At 40.2% G+C, this 18,301-nt stretch overlaps 1 protein-coding gene across 3 annotated transcripts in view; it reads right to left on the minus strand.

Annotated features, from left to right (window-relative positions):
* FSTL4 (follistatin like 4) overlaps positions 1-18,301 on the minus strand; it is a 350,480-nt gene that overhangs the window by 128,679 nt on the left and 203,500 nt on the right. For all 3 annotated transcript variants that reach the window (XM_081893316.1, XM_081893315.1, XM_081893314.1), the window contains exon 6: positions 16,892-17,012. In XM_081893316.1, the coding sequence (XP_081749442.1) occupies positions 16,892-17,012 (121 nt within the window). The remainder of the gene's footprint in view (positions 1-16,891; positions 17,013-18,301) is intronic.

An 18,301-nucleotide genomic window follows, 5' to 3' on the forward strand; every position in this document is an offset into this window, starting at 1 on the left:
TACTTACCCATCTTCCAGTGGTGGTGCAAGAACAAATATACACATGCTTGCTAGGGATGTTTTTCGTAAAAGGTGTCTAGAATGATTGAATTGCCTTGAGCTCATGCACTTTGGAAAAAAGGAAAGTTGCCTACCTTGCCAATTTATGAGGTTTCCAGACACAAAGGCCTGAATTCAACTAACCTGCCACACCGATAGAAGCCAGTGCAAGAGCTCCAGCTAGCACAATGGGGCGTCTCCCCAAATCCACTCTGGAAGGTCAGGAGAATTTACAGAACACAGAACAGAGGGAAGACAGGAGGGATTGTTCCATCTGGCACTGATGGAATGATTGGAAGACCACAGCCTTAAACTCCTTTCTACTTCGTTAAAATTTTCCTTGGAATTATTTTGGATGCAGCATGGGCTATGCTGAAATCACTGGCCAAATCAGGATGAGGAGTATCTGTCGAAATATCTGGTAGTCATAATAAATTTTGTTCATCTTTCAGGTGCTATAAGACTCTTTGTCATTTTTATCTGAAAAGGAGCTGGAATGCCTATACACTTAACGAAGTTTTTCCCCTTTGTGGGCCATTTACAGTCCATAACCGAACATCCGGGAACTGAGGCAAAGGAGAACCATGAAGGCTCTTTGTATCATCCTTGAATAAAAGGGACTATCAGTCCTTCTTTCTGTCTCACTCTGACAGGGCAATCTCATACATGTTTACTCAGCAGAGAATTCAATTACTCCCAGTTTAGTGTGTGCAGCAAGGGTGGGGGTTGAGGGGGCTTGTAGTCCAGCAACAGTTGGAGAGCCACAAGTTTACACACACACACACACACACACACACACACACACACACACACTGTGTAGTGTTATGCTCTGAGGCAATGTGTACCATTCCGGCAAGTTCACGCCACAGTCTTGCATACCATTTTTATATCTCTGTTTAAAAAATAATAACTGATTGGATCTTCCTTTTTGAAAACACTCCCATGTAGCTTTGAAAAAACAACAACACTATATACATCCTCATTCTTTCAATCAGTCAGTAGAGTATCATTTACAAAAGGGGGGAAATGTGCATTTGGCTTGTGTGTATGTTTGCCTGTGTCTGTGAAGGGGATAGTGCCAGCACTGGGAAAATATGCAGCAAGCAGATCATTATTTGTAGATCAGGGTAAGTAGAAGTAAGGACACGCCATCAACCAGAGAGAGAACAAGAACTGCAGGTGTTCCCATAGGCAAAGACCATTATCATTGTGCCACTGCCCAGCTAAACAACCAGCTGCTCAGATGGATGCTCAATTACCAGAACTCAATGTGCAATTACACTGTACTTGCATCCAGAACAATGCTCACAAATGAGTGTATAAATTTCTCAGGAGCTGACCTTGGTTTCCCCCCCAGAATGTTAGCCTTATTAGATGCCATTGGGCTCCAAGAACAGCAACACAAATGCTCTCCTTTATATCACATAAACACTTTTCTTTCAGCCAATCTCAATTTTTGCAGTAATAGAGATAAAATAGGCAACCAGAGTTATAAGAGCAGTTGAGAAGATGGGTTTTCTACATATCAAGTTGCTAAAGGCATTAGTGCACCAAATCTAGATTTTTGCAGGAAGGAAACAATACTGCTGCCACCCGCTCCTGCCCCCCAATAAGGCAAATAGGCTTTTTGATCAATAGATTCGGAAAACTAAGTAAAACACTTAAACCTTACTGTACTAGCAAATAACGTTACAAAGCTACAATTCAGTTTATAGGACAGAAACCTGGTGAATGTTGACATTTACCAGTACACTTAACATTTTAAGAGACCAGTGGGAAATGCCAGAAAACTCTGACATTTACTATTAAATATGAAGGATCATTATGCATCTTTGCCTAATGACCAATTTCCTTCCTAATTTTTATTGCTCACCTGTAAGTGTCAACATTTTTCCACACGAATATTTAAAAATGAGCATCTGGAGGAAATACTTCATTGTATCTCCTTGATGATATTTAGGCCCACCTGTTTCAATGCTTTGGATGTTTTAATTTATGAGATGGTTTGTTTGGGGTTGTTTAACTATATTGTTTATGCTTGCTGTCTTTGTTGACTGTGTAAGCTGCCTTGAGTGGGTGGGAGAAAGGCAGACTGGCGGGCTAGGGTAACATTAATGATATTTACTAGTAAACTTCAATAATCTCAAATATTGCAGTCCTAGGCTGTCAGAAATCTGTGGGACATATCCAAGTTAGAAGTAAAGATATGTCCCTATCCTCATTTTCACAGAGATATGCCCATGGAATACAATGAGAATGCCTCCTCAGTAAACTTAAAATTCTATACTTTACCTGGGAGGTGGCACCATTACACCTTATAGGACTTTCTTCTGAATAGAAATGTAGAGGACTGCATTGTGGCAGAGAAATCCTATTGTGATCATGAGGAGAATCCATGGTGTGGCTCTCACTGTTTCCTATGCCCTCCTGACTGGAGGTGGAAGCAGGTGGCATGAGGAGAAATAAGTATATGCCAGTTCTAGGAATAAGAGAATCACAGAACTGTAGAGTTGGAAGGGACCACGAGGGTCATCCAGTCCAACCCACTGAAATGCAGGAATCTTTTTGCCCAACGTGGTGCTTGAACCCACAACAAAAAGTGGACAAAAATGCCATAAAGTCAGCACCAGGCAGGTATCACTGGAGAGGCTATTTCATAGCCGGGGTGCCATAGCTGAGAAGGCCCTATCCTATTCCCCAAACACCCCTCCCAACAAGTTGACTGCCTATAGTGGGGAGCCTCTTGTATCCAACCCTGGAAAATTAGGGATCTAAAATGTGTGGGGAGCCTCTGAAGATATAGGAGGCTTCCTGCTCTAGTTGCCTTCTAACTCATGGAAGGCAACAAAAAAAAGGGGGCAGGCAGAACTTATGCCTTCATTCAAACTCCCCTCCAACGTTGTAACTTGCCCATTTAAAGAACACTGGAACAGAAATCCTATAATAATGCAGTAATGTACAGAGAAAGAAGAAGAAAATGTTTAAGCTTCTGTGATCTCATTTTATCTCTTCCTAGTGTGTTGTCATAGCTGTTATACATTTCTATGCACTTAGTACAATTTCCCCAATTGTTAGGATTTATTTTTTTATCTTGGGAGTTCCCTTCTCCGCTCCTTTTCACACCAAGCTGCTTCTTTCTTCCTTTTAGATTCTTGAATGCTTCTTGATGAAAGTACTTCATACTCATGCAATACTTGTGACTAATTAGGACACTGATCTCATGCTTGTCATCATTTATGAAAGTGAATAAGCCCCTTTCTAACAAATTATTATTTGAGCTGGCATGGCAAAGTGAATGACAACCAGAGAGAGAGAGAGAGGGATGGGTGGGTGGTTTTTTGTTTTGTTTTTTGTCATCTGTGAACAACTCATTTCAAGCCTGCAAGTTGCTGTACCATTCCCCCCCCCCCCCAAAGAGGGAGAAAAATAACAATTCTTCAAATAGCAAGCTTATACTAATGTTGCACGGATATGTCAGTCTCTTTCAGTGCAGCAAAAGACACAAAATCAGACTTTGGCTTAAAATATCAGTCTCTTTATGACTGCATTTGTCAGGCTGCCTGAACATAAGAGATACACAATTCATGCATTCAGATGGAAAATATGCTGGCTAAAATTGAAGAATTGGCTGTGGAAACATGGCATCATATGCTAGAAGCAGATTGGCAGATGGTCATTTCTTCCAGTTGCTTCTCGTTTCCCATTTCATGTCATGTCTAGTCAATAACATCCCCCTCCCACTCTCTAAAAAAAGACATAGCATTAGAGACATTTTAGAATGTCTCCTTTTTTAGATTGTAAGTTGGCACAAGAAATACAAAGTAGCAAAAACTATATAAAATTAGGCCATCATTTACTGATGTAGGACTTTCAAGACTTCCTTCAAGGGATTCTTTCCACAATGAACTTTCACATGCTGACATCTAATGCACAATGTGCAGTGATGTGGTTTTTTGTTTTGGTAGGCAGGAATAGTCGCGCATGTGACCTGTAGGGCAGGAAGGGGAAATAGTAGGCCAAGGGGCTGAATACAACCCTCTGGGTGACTTTACTTAACCCTTGGGAGTCTCTTGAGACACATTTATTTTTCCAGGCTGGATCCCTCAGTAATCCTGCTCTGTGGCCTTCTCAAGTGTTTTTGTCTGGTTAGAATACATCATTGAACTCTGATAATACCCCTTGCAGGCTCAGCTGTCGTGAGCTCCGCCACCCATTGAATGCCATGTATGCAGGAACAGAAAAGACCTCAGTACCACTTGTTTTTGGTTCAGTCAGGCCACAACTTTATTGACTACAGGTATAAGTGTGTCTGACTGATGCATTGGTTATCTCCTGCATCAAGCAGCCTATTGGAAGGTTTTCCTGGGGTCGAGGACATGATGTCTCCCACCAGCCATTAGGCATCCTCTGAGGGCTACGGCAATGGCAGCAGGGGCATGCCTCAACTGCCATGCCCTGGACAAGGTGAGCAGACTTGCTGGGTGGAGGGGAGTGTGTGGACAGGATGCAGCCAACCACTGCTTTTTCCTCTGGTATGTGGCCCTGGAATGTTGCTGAGAAGGGAAGGTTGCCTTTGACCTGAAAGAGGTTCTTCCCTCCAGTTGTAGTGGTAGAACCTCACAAGAACTAGACCTTTATAAGTTTACCTTGCAATGTGTTCATCACAACTGGTAGCTTCTAAAAGCAAAAGTATTTTTGTCCACATATAAATGATACACAGATAACAGCATTGGGTTTTAAGGGAAATAATACGCCCATATAATTAAACTGTCAGGGGAATTTGATATTTTGATCTATTTCTGTCTATAAAACTCAATGAATAATAAAAAAAACCCCAACTCTTGCAAATGTAAACACTGAAGAGAATTCTGTTATAACAATTATTTGACGAAACTCTTTTGGTCTCCCAAATACCACACGTTGAAGCTAATCCCAGTAAACTGCAATAATCTTTCAGTGTTTGCTCTGAGCCCATCAGCTCAGAATTTTGACGATCAGTCCAACTTCATTTCTCAATTTAATGGCTTAGAAGGTTATTCGGGTTATTCAGGCAGTGATATGCTGGAAGTTTTCGCATATAGTCATAATGTCTGTACCCACATGGATTACCAGTACTGGGTAATACAGAACTCAGTGAGTTTAGGACACTTTTCGCTGGGAAACAATGGAAATGTGCCACCGGAAGAGCTGTAACTTAATGGTAGAGCATCACCTTTGCACGCAAAAGTTCTCATGGCATCTCCCCTGGCATCTCCAAGTAGGACTGGGAATGTCCCCAGCATGAAATTCCAGAGAGCAGCTGCCAGTCAGTGTCGACGATACTGACCTACCGGTATATGTATTCATGGTCTGCATCAGAATATAACAGGTTTCTATGTTCCTGTTTACAGAGCTGCAATCCTGTATCAAGCAACCATAGTGATTTGAATCGAATTTCTATCTGCTATAGATAATCGGTCTTGTACTCAGCTCAGATGTCTCTCTAATAGCTACAACCCTAACTCTGTGCATCACCCAGAAAGAGGACAAAAATAGCACATATTTGCATGGCATTTGCACAAAATGTGAACATGCTGATTTATATGTGTAGTTGCAAATTTAGAAGTAATTGCTGCAAAAGAAATAAAAGTCCAATGTGGAAGACTGGGACTAGGTGACCTGTGTGCCTATTCTGCCTAAGGTCCAGACACTAACTGCTGGTGAGCAGCAACAAGGCTCCAGCTTGCCTTTCTTATCGTTCTTTATCTTTAAACTGGACTTGAACCAGAAAGAGGCCTTTCAAACTGAGAACAAAAAAAAATCCTTCCAGTAGCACCTTAAAGACCAACTAAGTTAGTTCTTGGTATGAGCTTTCGTGTGCATGCACACTTCTTCAGATATAAGTGTATCTGAAGAAGTGTGCATGCACACGTGTATCTTCACGTGTATCTTCTTCAGTGTATCTGAAGAAGTGTGCATGCACACGAAAGCTCATACCAAGAACTAACTTAGTTGGTCTTTAAGGTGCTACTGGAAGGATTTTTTGTTGTTGTTTTGACTATGGCAGACCAACACGGCTACCTATCTGTAACTGAAACTGAGAACAGCCACCCTAAATTCAATGCACCACTAAATGTGTTAAGCCCATCATTTGCAATGCAAACTAACTGTGCACAACATTCATTAGTTTACACTCATTGTCTGTCTCAGACAGGAAGGCCTCTTCATTCCTTCTCAATAGCCAAACTAAGTGTGTGGGGGGTAGCATTTGGGGCTGCAGTCTTCATCATACTTACACTAGGGAAGAAGTTTCATTGACACAGTTGGATTTGCTTCTGAGTAAACATCCACAGGATTGTGCTGCTAGGTAGCCAAGATCTGGAAAGAGCTATTATGCTATCTGAAATGACTTGTTACTTTTTTTTCCTCATGCAAAAAGAGCTCTCATAAAGCACCTCTGAGTTGCTTTAGCTGCAAGATGTAGACTAATGTTACATTGCAACATTATTTTGGCCCATCCGGTGTAAAATGTTTCCCATTGTCAGACGCAGGAAAACACCCCCCCCCCACCTCGGTCTTCTTTAAAATGCAACAAAATAACCAGTAATGACAAATGTGTTTCACAAAAATTCCACAATCCCATAGGTACAGCAGATTTCCTGGGCGTTGATTAATATTGGGTCTAGATGATAAATGAGATCTCCTGCTACTTCACAATTGCTAGTGGAAAGGAAGAAATTTCTATTCATGGATCAAAGCTGCAAAATTATAGAGCATGAAAGGACCTGGGTTAACTAATCCAGTCCCTTGTGCCGTGCAGATTCACCAGAACTAAATCATCCCAGACAGAAGTTCACCTGGGCTCTGCTACAAAACCTCCAGAGAAGGATATTCTTCACAATATTAGTGTGTGCGGCACAAATGTTTTTGTTTTAAAAAATAAACATTCTGCCAGAATGCATATTTGACTGCTTCCTTAGTCCACACCATAATGGGGAAACAAAAAGCCTCTTCTGTGGGGCAATCACAGGGGTATGGACCTGTAATATTGGGGCCCATGCACAGAGATATGATGAAACTGCATCGACAATACTGGGGAATACAGCTCCAGTAATTGTTTTGCTTCCTTCTTCCTCTTATTTTTGAAAAATCTTAAACATGCATGCATGTGCTCAGTCATCATGCAAAGTTTGCTCTTAGGCCTCCATGCTCTGTCGGAGATTATATGTGGAGAATCCACCAAATTAGCAAAATATCAAAGTATGGTTTCCAAAGGCACTGGACCCAATCATATCTGAAGCAATTTGCGAGGCTCCTGTACATTGAAGTTTGTTGGATTGTCCCCCCACATCCCCCGCTTGGCCACAACAAGGCTATCACACTGAATTGCTTATAATTCATTCTTCTGGGAGGCATCAAATAAATAGGCTGTTTAATAATATTGTTGCAGAGTATATTTTTGAGGCATGCATGGCTCAAAGGCAATCGCTTCAGTCACTTTGAAGGAAACTTCATTTCTTCCCTGAGGAGGCTTAAGTATCATCTTTCAACATTGCCTCCGTCTGATGTGGGACGAGAGAAAGTCCCTTGCTTCCTATGGCATCTTTGAAGTGTGGCTACGGCATAGCTTACAGGAGAAACAAATCAATGTTGGTAAACTAATGAATTATTTCCTACTTTGGCACCAAAAACCTGCAGGAACACGAAAGGAGACCACATACTGAAGCGACTAAGTCTGGTGGGTAAAGTGTAGCATCCAATTGGTTGATATTGTTGGACCATGGTAGTTTTGTCCTGTGGATTTCAGAGCTAGGCTGCAATCCTAGACACACGTACTGGTGAGTAAAGCTTATTGAATTCAGTGGGATTTACTTCTGAGAAGACACACATGAGACTGTGTTGTGAGAACATCAGCGAACATCAGTGCACTGCTTGCTGCTGTCTTGGACTGCACAGTAAAGTATTCAGCAGATGTGCTGCACATTCACAGTTGTGTGTTGGACCAGTCTCCTCCTCCTTGTCCCTCTTCATTGTCTCCCACCACCAATTCCTGGGCTCTGAGCCTTCTTCCTTTAGGGGTTCCCCAGCAGGGCTTCCCTCTGTGACATATTCTGTGGGCCCCTGACTACTGAAATGATTTCAAGGGAACACAAGGCAGCAACAGGGGAATGAATGCTGAAAAAGGCCCTTTCTGATTGCAAAAAATTAGTTGCAGTTCTTAGGATCCAGACCTACGTACAGTGGTACTTTGGTTCTCAAACTTAATGCATTCCGGACATCCGTTCCAAAACCAAAGTGTTCCAAAACCAAGGCATGCTTTCCCATAGAAAGTAATGCAAAATGGATTAATCCGTAAAACAGCAATTTAACATGAATTTTACTATCTAACGAGACCATTGATCCATAAAATGAAAGCAATAATCAATGTACTGTACTATAAAATAAATAAGACAGTATTGTAGACGATAAAAAATAAAATTTATTTTTTCTTCTTCCCTGCACTGATGATAGTCATTGTTTGGATGGGGGGCTTTTACTTTTATCTATTTCTACAGTCACACAATCAATCAATCAGTCAGTCAGTCAGTCAGTCAGTAGATGAACTGGGTTCCACACAGTCACAAAAACAAATTAATCAAAAAAGCCTCACAAACAAAAAAAAAATTAGCAAAAACAAAAGCGCCAAGCTTAATCCGTTCTGGAAGTCTGAAATGTTCAAAAACCAAGCCGCATCAGATGTTTGGCTTCCAAAAATTGTTCAAAAACCAGAACGCTTACTTCTGGGTTTTCGGAGCATTTGAGAACCAAGGTACCACTTTATATGGAGAAGCAACCAAAGGCTTATGACTCTTACACAACAACTGCTCTTTCTTAACACCTCTGCAGGATTGATTCTGCAGCAAGGCAACAAACAAATGCTGGCCTGCCCAGGAGCTGTAATTTATTTCTTAAAATAGCAGTACATGCACATTGCCTTGCCTGTAATTGAAAACCCCAGTGACAAAAGACACACACAGACTGCTATGCAACAACAAGTATTATTGGAAAGCGCAACATGTGAGCATCCAGAGATGCAATTTGAGAACACCCAAAAGGAAAGAATAGGGAAGGCTTTGTGAGCTTTGTGAGAGGAGACGAGATTCGGAAAGTACCTGATGCCATTATTTGTGGATTGGCCTACTAACAGAGCCATGCTGTTGTTAGCAGCCCCAATAAAACGATTTCCCCCCATAACTGGGCTGCAGTGTAGCAGAGAACACAAGACAGCTTTGCTTCTGAAACCACAGTGTACTTCTGTCTTATTATATAATGTTTGGAAGCCTGATGCAATGCTGAGCCAAGCCATCATGAATTAATGTCATTCTGGAGAACTCTAGTGAGCATTAAGTTTATAATATACAGAGACTTTAACTTCAGTGTTAATTGCGTGTTATTAATTCACACTGTGTTGACAAGACAGAATCATTGCGACTGAATACATGTTGTCCTTCTCTTTGACACATTTGTATTGCTAATTGACCTGCCCACATTGATTATATTATGCAGCGCTAGGAGATGGCATTATTCAACCCCCAACCAGAACATCACACCTGCCAACTTTGCTCCCCTCTTTGTCTCTTTAGGGAATGACATAAAGGTGAAGCTAGAAGGGACTTGCCTAATTTTAATGACCTCCAGTCAAATTTCATTCCAAAAGATCTATCCACAAGCAGTCATCTGAGCATATTGAAAGTCCTACTCAGCTGGGCTCTAAGCTTTCCAAATTGCCAGATTGTTTCCATGCCAATTAATTGGGATCATGCTATGCTGCAGCTCATAGCTGCTCTTATTCCTGTTTACTTATTTTTGGTAGGTCATTGTATGTTGAAAATAGGCAGGTTAGGACCTTACTAGCGCATCTCCAATGGCTGGTTCACACATGCACGTTCATCAGTTGATGACCACATGACCAAGTGATAACTTACATGTAGGATACCGCAGAGCAAATAGCATGGATTAAAATCCCAAAGACATTGCTTTCATATCACTGCACATCACTAAAAACTTTTTTTTTTATTAGGCACACCTACCCATGGATTTCCTTTTATTCTGTACGTTTGCTTTTAAAACTTTTGAATGTTTTACTATTTCTATTGTTTTTAAAATCCATTTTTATTGCCACTTTTGATAAATATTTCTTTCATTCCATTTTATGAAAGCTGTTTAGAGATTTTTTTTGATGCAGTGGAATATAAATCTTGCTTGGCAAATAATATAAATAATTATTTCAATCTAAATAGTTTCCTGAGGGAGCAGCTTACATATTTGATGGTGAGTAATCTTTTTTTTAAAAAAAACAAGCAAACAAAACAGGATTTATATATCATTTAATTAACAAAACCTACACATGGCTTACCTAAAATATAAATTAAAATAAGCAATAAAATCCTATGTTAAAAATAAGCTGAGAGCTATATTAAAAATATGTTATATTTACATGTCTGGGCAGGTTTGCCTAAACTAGAAAGTTTTCAGTAGATGCCAAAAAGAGTACAGCAAAGGCACATACCTAATCTATTCCCTTGGAGAGAATTCTTATTTGCTACAGGTGAATTTGCAAATGGCTGTTTTGCTAGCCTGATTAAAATAAACTTCTGGTCAGCTAAACACTGAAGGCACTAGAAATACTACATATGGGTTCACAAAACTTGTCTAACATTCAGAATCGCAAGTTTGTGGCAGTTTGTACCCAAATGGCAAAATGGATTCATTTATGGGAAGAACAGAAAGTCTGGGGAACAGTCTGGCAATCCTGCAGTCCCAGTTGCACACAGGAAAGCCATAAAGTTTTAAAAACCTAAGGGTAGCCGTAAAACTAGACAGCATAGCTCATCAAATCTGCAAGGTTACACTTCCTTTAAACTGCTGCCAGACATAATAATAATAATAATAATAATAATAATAATAATAATAATAATAATAATAATAATAATTATTATTTATTTACATCCTGCTCATCAGGCTGAGTTTCTCCAGCCACTCTGGGCAGCTCCCAATAGAATATTAAAAACACAATAAATACACCAAACATTAAAAACATCCCTAAAGAGGGCTGCCTTCAGATGTTTTCTAAAAGTCAGGTAGTTGTTTATTTCCTTGACATCTGATGGGAGGGCGTTTTACAGGGAGGGCACCACTACCAAGAAGGCCCTTTGGAACAAGTCTGATACAACTTTGGGGAGAGTACATTAGATCTGGATTTAGTGATGTCACTGAACTAAGATATTTATTAGGCTACAAAGCATGCTCAACAATTGTAATTTCAAACGCCTGCCAACATTCCCAAAGGAAGGCCAGCTTAATCTTGTACAGATCAGAAGACTGATGGTGCTATATTGGTATAAGCCTGCCATAGGCATGTTGTGTACATTGCTACCCCATATCAGAACTGGCAGTGGATAAAGTCCCATTCATAAGATGAACAAGTGCAGAGCAAATCTAGCTGAATACTGTATTTTGGGGTTCAAGCAAATGAAGTTGATTAAAAAAGAAGTAGCTGCTTAATAAGGAGTTATTTGACTATGTTAATTGAAGTTACAAAGTACGTAAAAGAAGAAGAAACCAAATTCCTAATGCACTCTGTTAAATCATGTTGCATAAAAGCATAGTTCCTTGAAAGGCATCCATCAAATAACAAATTCAGAATTTTGCTGTAAATCATTACTCAGGAAAAAACAGGTTCCTTGAAAAGTCATTCGTTAAATCAAGCCACAAGCACACATTTTTGAGTACAACAAACTGAATTAGCAGATAACTTTATTAAATAAATATGAGTTTAAATATGAGTTTCTGTGGAGTTAAATAAAAATAACATTAATAATATTAATCATTATGATTAATAGTAATAACCTTCTTGTCACTCTAGGAAATGATTAGAGTGGTGAACTCTTATGTGTTATGTGTGGTAAGCATTTTTTCAAATCTTGCTTTCTTTTCACATTTCATGTATTGCTGAGACTTGTATTTTGGGGCTTGCAAATATGTGACTTGGGAGCTGATACTGGTTGCCATAAACACAGAATTATAATCCCTGAATTCTTCTCCAACTTGGATTTTACTCCAAGCTGGAGAATTGCTCTTTTACCTACATTCATCAATATGCCCCCACCCAACTCCCTTTAAAAATAAAGAGACTCACAAAAAGCCCTTGGGAAACCACACTTCCAGTCTGTGGTATTTACTCTGCCACACTGTGTAACATCACATCAGGTTGTCAGGGATTAGTTGTGATTCCTGCATTGTAGGAAGTTGGACTAGATGACACTTAGGGTCCCTTCCAACTGTACAATTTGATGGTTCTAGGTGGCAGAGAGGTCTTCCTGCCCTCCTACCTATTGCTCAGAACTGTTGAAGTGCCAGCCCATGAAGTCAAATGAGAGCTTCTGGCGAGATTATGTGGGAGAGGAAAGGAATAAATTTGTTGAAGGGAGAGATGAGAACTCATAAGGTTGCAGTTAACTGAATTTACATTGATTCTGAAATAACCCATTTCCTTGATTACTTTGGGCTTATGTAAGCTGAGGTAAGATTCCCCACCGGTTCTTACTTATAACCTTAACAGAAAGACAGACCTTTGTTCTATGATAGCTGATGCAATTCTATTGTTTCTGGACACACTCTGGTCATCTGCTTGACATTAGGAATAGCCACTCAAATGGCCAAGAAACTGTTCAGATGCAGCTCTCCAGTGGTTATGCTAGAATATAGCTCATTTTGCCTTGACAGTTGGCTACAGTTTGGTGTACGTTTAACTGCCCTATAATTTCGAACACATCTTACTAATTTTGGTCTTTCGGTAATGGTTTGCACCTGTCTTGGGTTTCATTGCCTATTTAAAAATCAATGAACCACAAATACTTGAGGCCTGCTGAAACTAACCATACTTCCTGTGACTTTGAAAAACTATTGATCCAAATATGCTCCCCAGTAACTGCATGTCAAGTCTTTATAGCAAGGTTAATTCACTTTATAGCCTTCTTAACACAGGAGGGTTTATGCTTTATTACATATCCAGTACTCCAGATAGGATGCAATGAATTTTAAAGTATCCACAGTGCAAGGCAGATCCAGTGTGTTAACCAAGCTCAGCATTTCCCATCCAACCTTCTCAAAAAGATTTTTTTTATTATTATTTCAAATGGGAACACAAAAACAGAAGCTTGCACTTATTTTTGTTTGCATTTAAAAAGGGCAGAGAGTCACCAGAAAAGGTCAAATGCTATTTCTAGAGGGTTTCTTTGGTTTTTTTGCAGGGTCTGTCTGACAAACATGGGACAGAAAAGCATTCATGAAGCAAAATGCCACTGCTTCCGTAAGCCTTGGTGTAAAAATAAAATTCTGAAGTTCTTAATATTAGAGAAAGAATAATGTTCCAAGTCTTACAACTTCTGAACTCCTAAAAGGCAGATTATTGTTATGCAAAGTAGTCTTTCCCCAAAACGTAAGTTTAAAAGTTCCATTGGATATGCTTCTGGTCCCATTGTCAATTTCCTCTAGGGTCTAATTCCTGGCAAAAGGCACATAGGAGTTAGTTAGTGAGCTACCCCTGGCTCACCTCATAGTTTCACCTTGTGAATTTTCTCAGAAGACTATCAGGAAAAGTGAGGTCTTTCCAAGGATTCAACCAAGCTTCAGAAGGAAGCCCCTTCCATGCCAGATTTTCCCTTTCCCAAGCAAATTTATCTCAACAATAGTTGAGAGAGTGAGTCAAGTGGGTAGGCATTGTATAGGCCTCTGGCATTGTATAGGCCTCTGGCTTCTGATCTCAGGTGCATCCTTAGACACTTGTGTGCATGAAATCTACTTTAATTGACTTGGGATGCACTAGGTCCTAAAATCCCCTTCAACTGCAACCGTGTGCATGCTTGGAAGCATCAAAATCTTAACCACGAGGCTTCTCAGGCCTCTAATGTCCCCTGTTATACCTGTAGATTCCCTGTCCTTTTCAAGGATGGTTAGTTTGCTTGGGAAATGAGGGGTCTGATGGGAAGGGCTGTCAAGTGGGGGGGGGGGGGGCTAATATAACCTGGGTCTGATCTTGAGAAGGCACTGGAACTTGGGGGCTGTATCCAGTGCTAATCCTACCCAGAGACATTGGAGTTAGTAGATATGACTGACTTAGGTTCATTAACCCTGCCCTGGGGTCCCTTTTTCTTAAAGCATTAGTAATTGCTGAAGGGGGCATTGGGGAGTGGGTGAGTTGCAGAGAAAGCCTTGCTCAATCATTTCCACATCTTTCATTTTTCTGCCCCAAACGAGCCCCACAAGCCTGGTGACACCTCACGGTATCCTGGGACGGTGTCAGGGCTCCAGCATCCTAGCAGGGTTCACTTCTGACATTTCTTGTCGGCTACCCTTTAAATCATGCATCCTCTCCCGCCATTTCTTAGTACCGGTGACAGAGCGAATGCCATTTTTATTCAAACCGTTTATATACTGCTTCCATTGAAACAAAACTCTTAAGTGGTAATTTTGCCCAATGCCCATAATACAGCGTCCCTCTGGGGCACTGAACTGCTCACCACAATCACAGGTTAATCCCACTGAAGAGCACTAGAATAGGAGGGCGCCCAGTGCTAAGGGCCCCTTTCAAGCCTGAAGTTGGTCCTCTGTTGACTCTGCTTGCTCCCTCATGGAGTTCTAAATGCATGTTTACAAAGGTGTCAAACATGTATCTATTGCACGTCTGCTCCAAATTATCCATCCCCATCCCAGAAAAAACTGCCGTTCTTTTCAAAAAGTTGCTGGGAGAATCATACATGATTACTTTTGTATACACTCTCTAGTGTGGACCTTTGCTACGAAAGGTAAATAAGAGAAAGATGGGTGCTTTATTTGTTCAGTGGTACCTCTGGTTAAGTACTTAATTCATTCTGGAGGTCGGTTCTTAACCTGAAACTGATCTTAACCTGAGGTACTACTTTAACTAATGGGGCCTCCCGCTGCCAATGCACAATTTCTGTTCTCATACTGAAGCAAAGTTCTTAACCTGAGGTACTATTTCTGGGTTAGCGGAGTCTGTAACCTGAAGTGTCTGTAACCCGAAACGTCTGTAACCCAAGGTACCACTGTATTCAGTCAGTGGCTTCAAATATTGATAAGCCTATTATTTACACTGATTAGCCTACTGTAGATCAGAAATAGATAACCAGTATATTGTATCTTAAAGACACATAATGTAGCAGTTGTCATGCTTTATTCTGCTGAAAGATGAACCCCCAGCTTGATACAAAATGAGACCATCTCAAAAGAATTCAGAGTTAATACATACAATCTCGACTCTATTCTGAGCTCATCGCCCCAGACACTTTCTCATACCTGGTGCAGGGAAAGTTTATGGGCTGGCCTCCATCAAGATTGCATTAAGCCTAGACAAGGAACTATGGAAATTTAAGAAAGGAAGGAACTAGGGGAAAGGAAGGAACAGTGATAATGGCAAGAAGAAGGGCTTACAGTCCTGATTTCTTAAAGAGTTCGGAGGATTTGAATTACAATGGGCTTGGGGATGAAGTGAGATTGTCATCAGAAGCTGCTGTCCAACAACAGGCATAATCATTAATTTCAGCACACATTGCCATTACTGGAGAATCAAATGTTTAGATATGGCCCTAGAGACGGGCAATCCTTTCAAAGTTGTTGCTTATTCTCAGGTGACAGCAAGAAAACAGAGAAGAAAAATAACTTCACATAGCAATATTTGAACTCCAAACTTTTATGAAAAGAATTTGTTTTGTTGCTAAACACAAATTGGAGTTCCATACCTGCTGACAACACACAGAGAGAAAAAGTCAAGTCCATGTAGAAATCACCTTGTATACATTAAAACAAAATGCATAAGCTACAATGGCAAATTCTCAGTCCTCTCAGCGCTAAAACAAACCAACTATGATCAAGATTACACACATCAACTCCCCATTGATATATAAAGGGGGAATTACAAATGATCGCTGATAAACTGTTTCTTGTGGGCTGCAAGAAATATCATGCATAATCCTCCCACTAAGAATGAAACACCACAACAATGCAGCCATCAAAGCCATCACTAAAGCAATCTTCTTCTGACATCTGTTCCATAAATTACTATTAACAACCGATGGGAGGGAGGAACCCCTATATTCTTTCAACATTTTCATGAGCATCACTCCCACATCTCTACACTAGGCACAAGTAGATAGATATTTGCCTACTAGCAAACAAAACCCTATCACAGCACTGAAATCTAATGGAAATGAAAACGTGTTTTCACCTCTAATTCTTGAAGAATTATATCTAACAAGGTATGTTTTAAAAACAACAGCACAGATCATAGAATCACAGAGCTGGACGGCACCCCTGCAACACTACACAGCCCCCCATCGGATTTGAAACCATACCGGACCCTGCTTAGCTTTTGCAAATGTGCTAGCAGTTTTATTACTCCATTTTGACAAAGCAAAGGTAAGAGTAGAAGAAGTGTGGGGACCACATGTAGTTTGTGTAAGAAATCCCTGCCCATAATTTCTTGCAGGAGAGGGTCACCTTCCTTCATTCCTAGTTTCCTTTCCCTTGCACAATCATTTAACAATGAGATGAGCTTGAGAGTGCTCACCTTCCACAGAATTATTACCCCGCCCCCCAAAAAACCCACACAATTTCATTCATGCTTTGTGCCACTTTTGTCATCTGCTGCTTGGTAACAGAATGAAGAACAAATGCATTAAACTTTGCCTGGGGAAGAAAAGGTCCTTTAGGCACCCGGCAAGATGAGAGGACCCTTTCTTGCCCTATGTTTGTTCTGCACATCCATACGCAGAGGATTCAACTTAGAAGTATAGATAGCAATAAAGTCACTTACGGAATGCAGTATACAGTTCTTGCAGAGTTAAGTAGCCATCGTTGTTGTAATCATCAAATCGGAGAAGATCCTCTGGTGTACAATTTGAGAAAACTTCTTCCAGGTCGTCCCTTTTCATCAGCTGTTGAGATCAGGAAAAGAGGTGGAATCATTAGAATTACTTAACCAAATTTAATTGAATATACTTTTTATTGCATGGGAAAACTGAAGACTGGGATATTGTGGGGTGGGGAAATAGGCCATAAAAAGTACATAAGCTTGGTATGTTTAGACAAAAATCACATTTTCTTAGGAATGTTGAGCTTTTCCTGATGTTTTCCATTATTGCTTGAAGGCTTCTACAGCTACCTTGCATGAGATCACGTGGTTGGAAGGCAGGAGTTGCCAATAAACCACCAGGAGTCATCAATCACCAATGTGATTGTTTTATGTTGCAAAATTTGTTGCAATATATAGAAATATTATACATCAAAACTAAGCTATACATGGCCATATTACATGCATGTTGTAATAGAAAAGCCAAGTTAACCCCAGCAGCAGCAGCAACAACAACAACTTTGTATGAAGTAGGCAAAAATGTCTCAAGAGCCAATCAGGAACCATTCAGAAAGTTCCTATTTAACACCTAAACTGGCTAATCCCCTACTTCCAAAAACTTCGGGAGGGCAGAATGCAGCATCAGCCTACATTCAGACCCACATAAATGTATGACAACGCAATACAAGGAAGTCTCATGATACCATTTCAAAGATGGGGTGGCGGCAAACATGAGAATTAGGAGGGCCAAGATCCAAGTCACCAAGGATATGGTCAAAGAGTGCTTCATATTCTTCATGATATCAGATGTGGCTCATTTCACTGGTGACAATGTCAAGTAATAATGCTAAAAATATGACCCTTCATCCACCATGTAAAATAGTCAATAAAAGTGAAATCAACCACAACTTCCAGGGTCTACCTTTTAAAGACAGAAATTTCCCTTTGTCTGCTTTTGTATTGAAAATTGATTAAGTTTTCACAATACTGACAAGCTCCTTTGATTTAATGCCAGGAAAGAAATCACATTAGCAGTTATGAATTTAGCAGATTTATGAATCTGACCCTACAGACACAGCTTTAAATGAAAATAATATTTCAATTACCATAGCTGTTAATGGGCTTGTATACTCAGAAGTTTATCTGATATTTCACAAGAATAAGGCTGATGTGTGTGTGGTGGATTTCAATCAAATGTTTTTAGTGGCTAAGACTGAATTTGTATCATGAATTAAAAGAACAAAAAATGACCTTCTACTTATTTATTGCTGGGGTGCTTTTCTCTCTGAAAAGAATTATTTGACATTAATTGAAGCAAATAAGTTGGCAATTCTCCAAAGGCTAAATTCCACTTTCCCTTAACTTTCCCTCTTT

This window comes from Podarcis melisellensis, assembly GCF_964234715.1.
Source record: "Podarcis melisellensis genome assembly, chromosome: 2".
NCBI lineage: Eukaryota > Metazoa > Chordata > Lepidosauria > Squamata > Lacertidae > Podarcis > Podarcis melisellensis.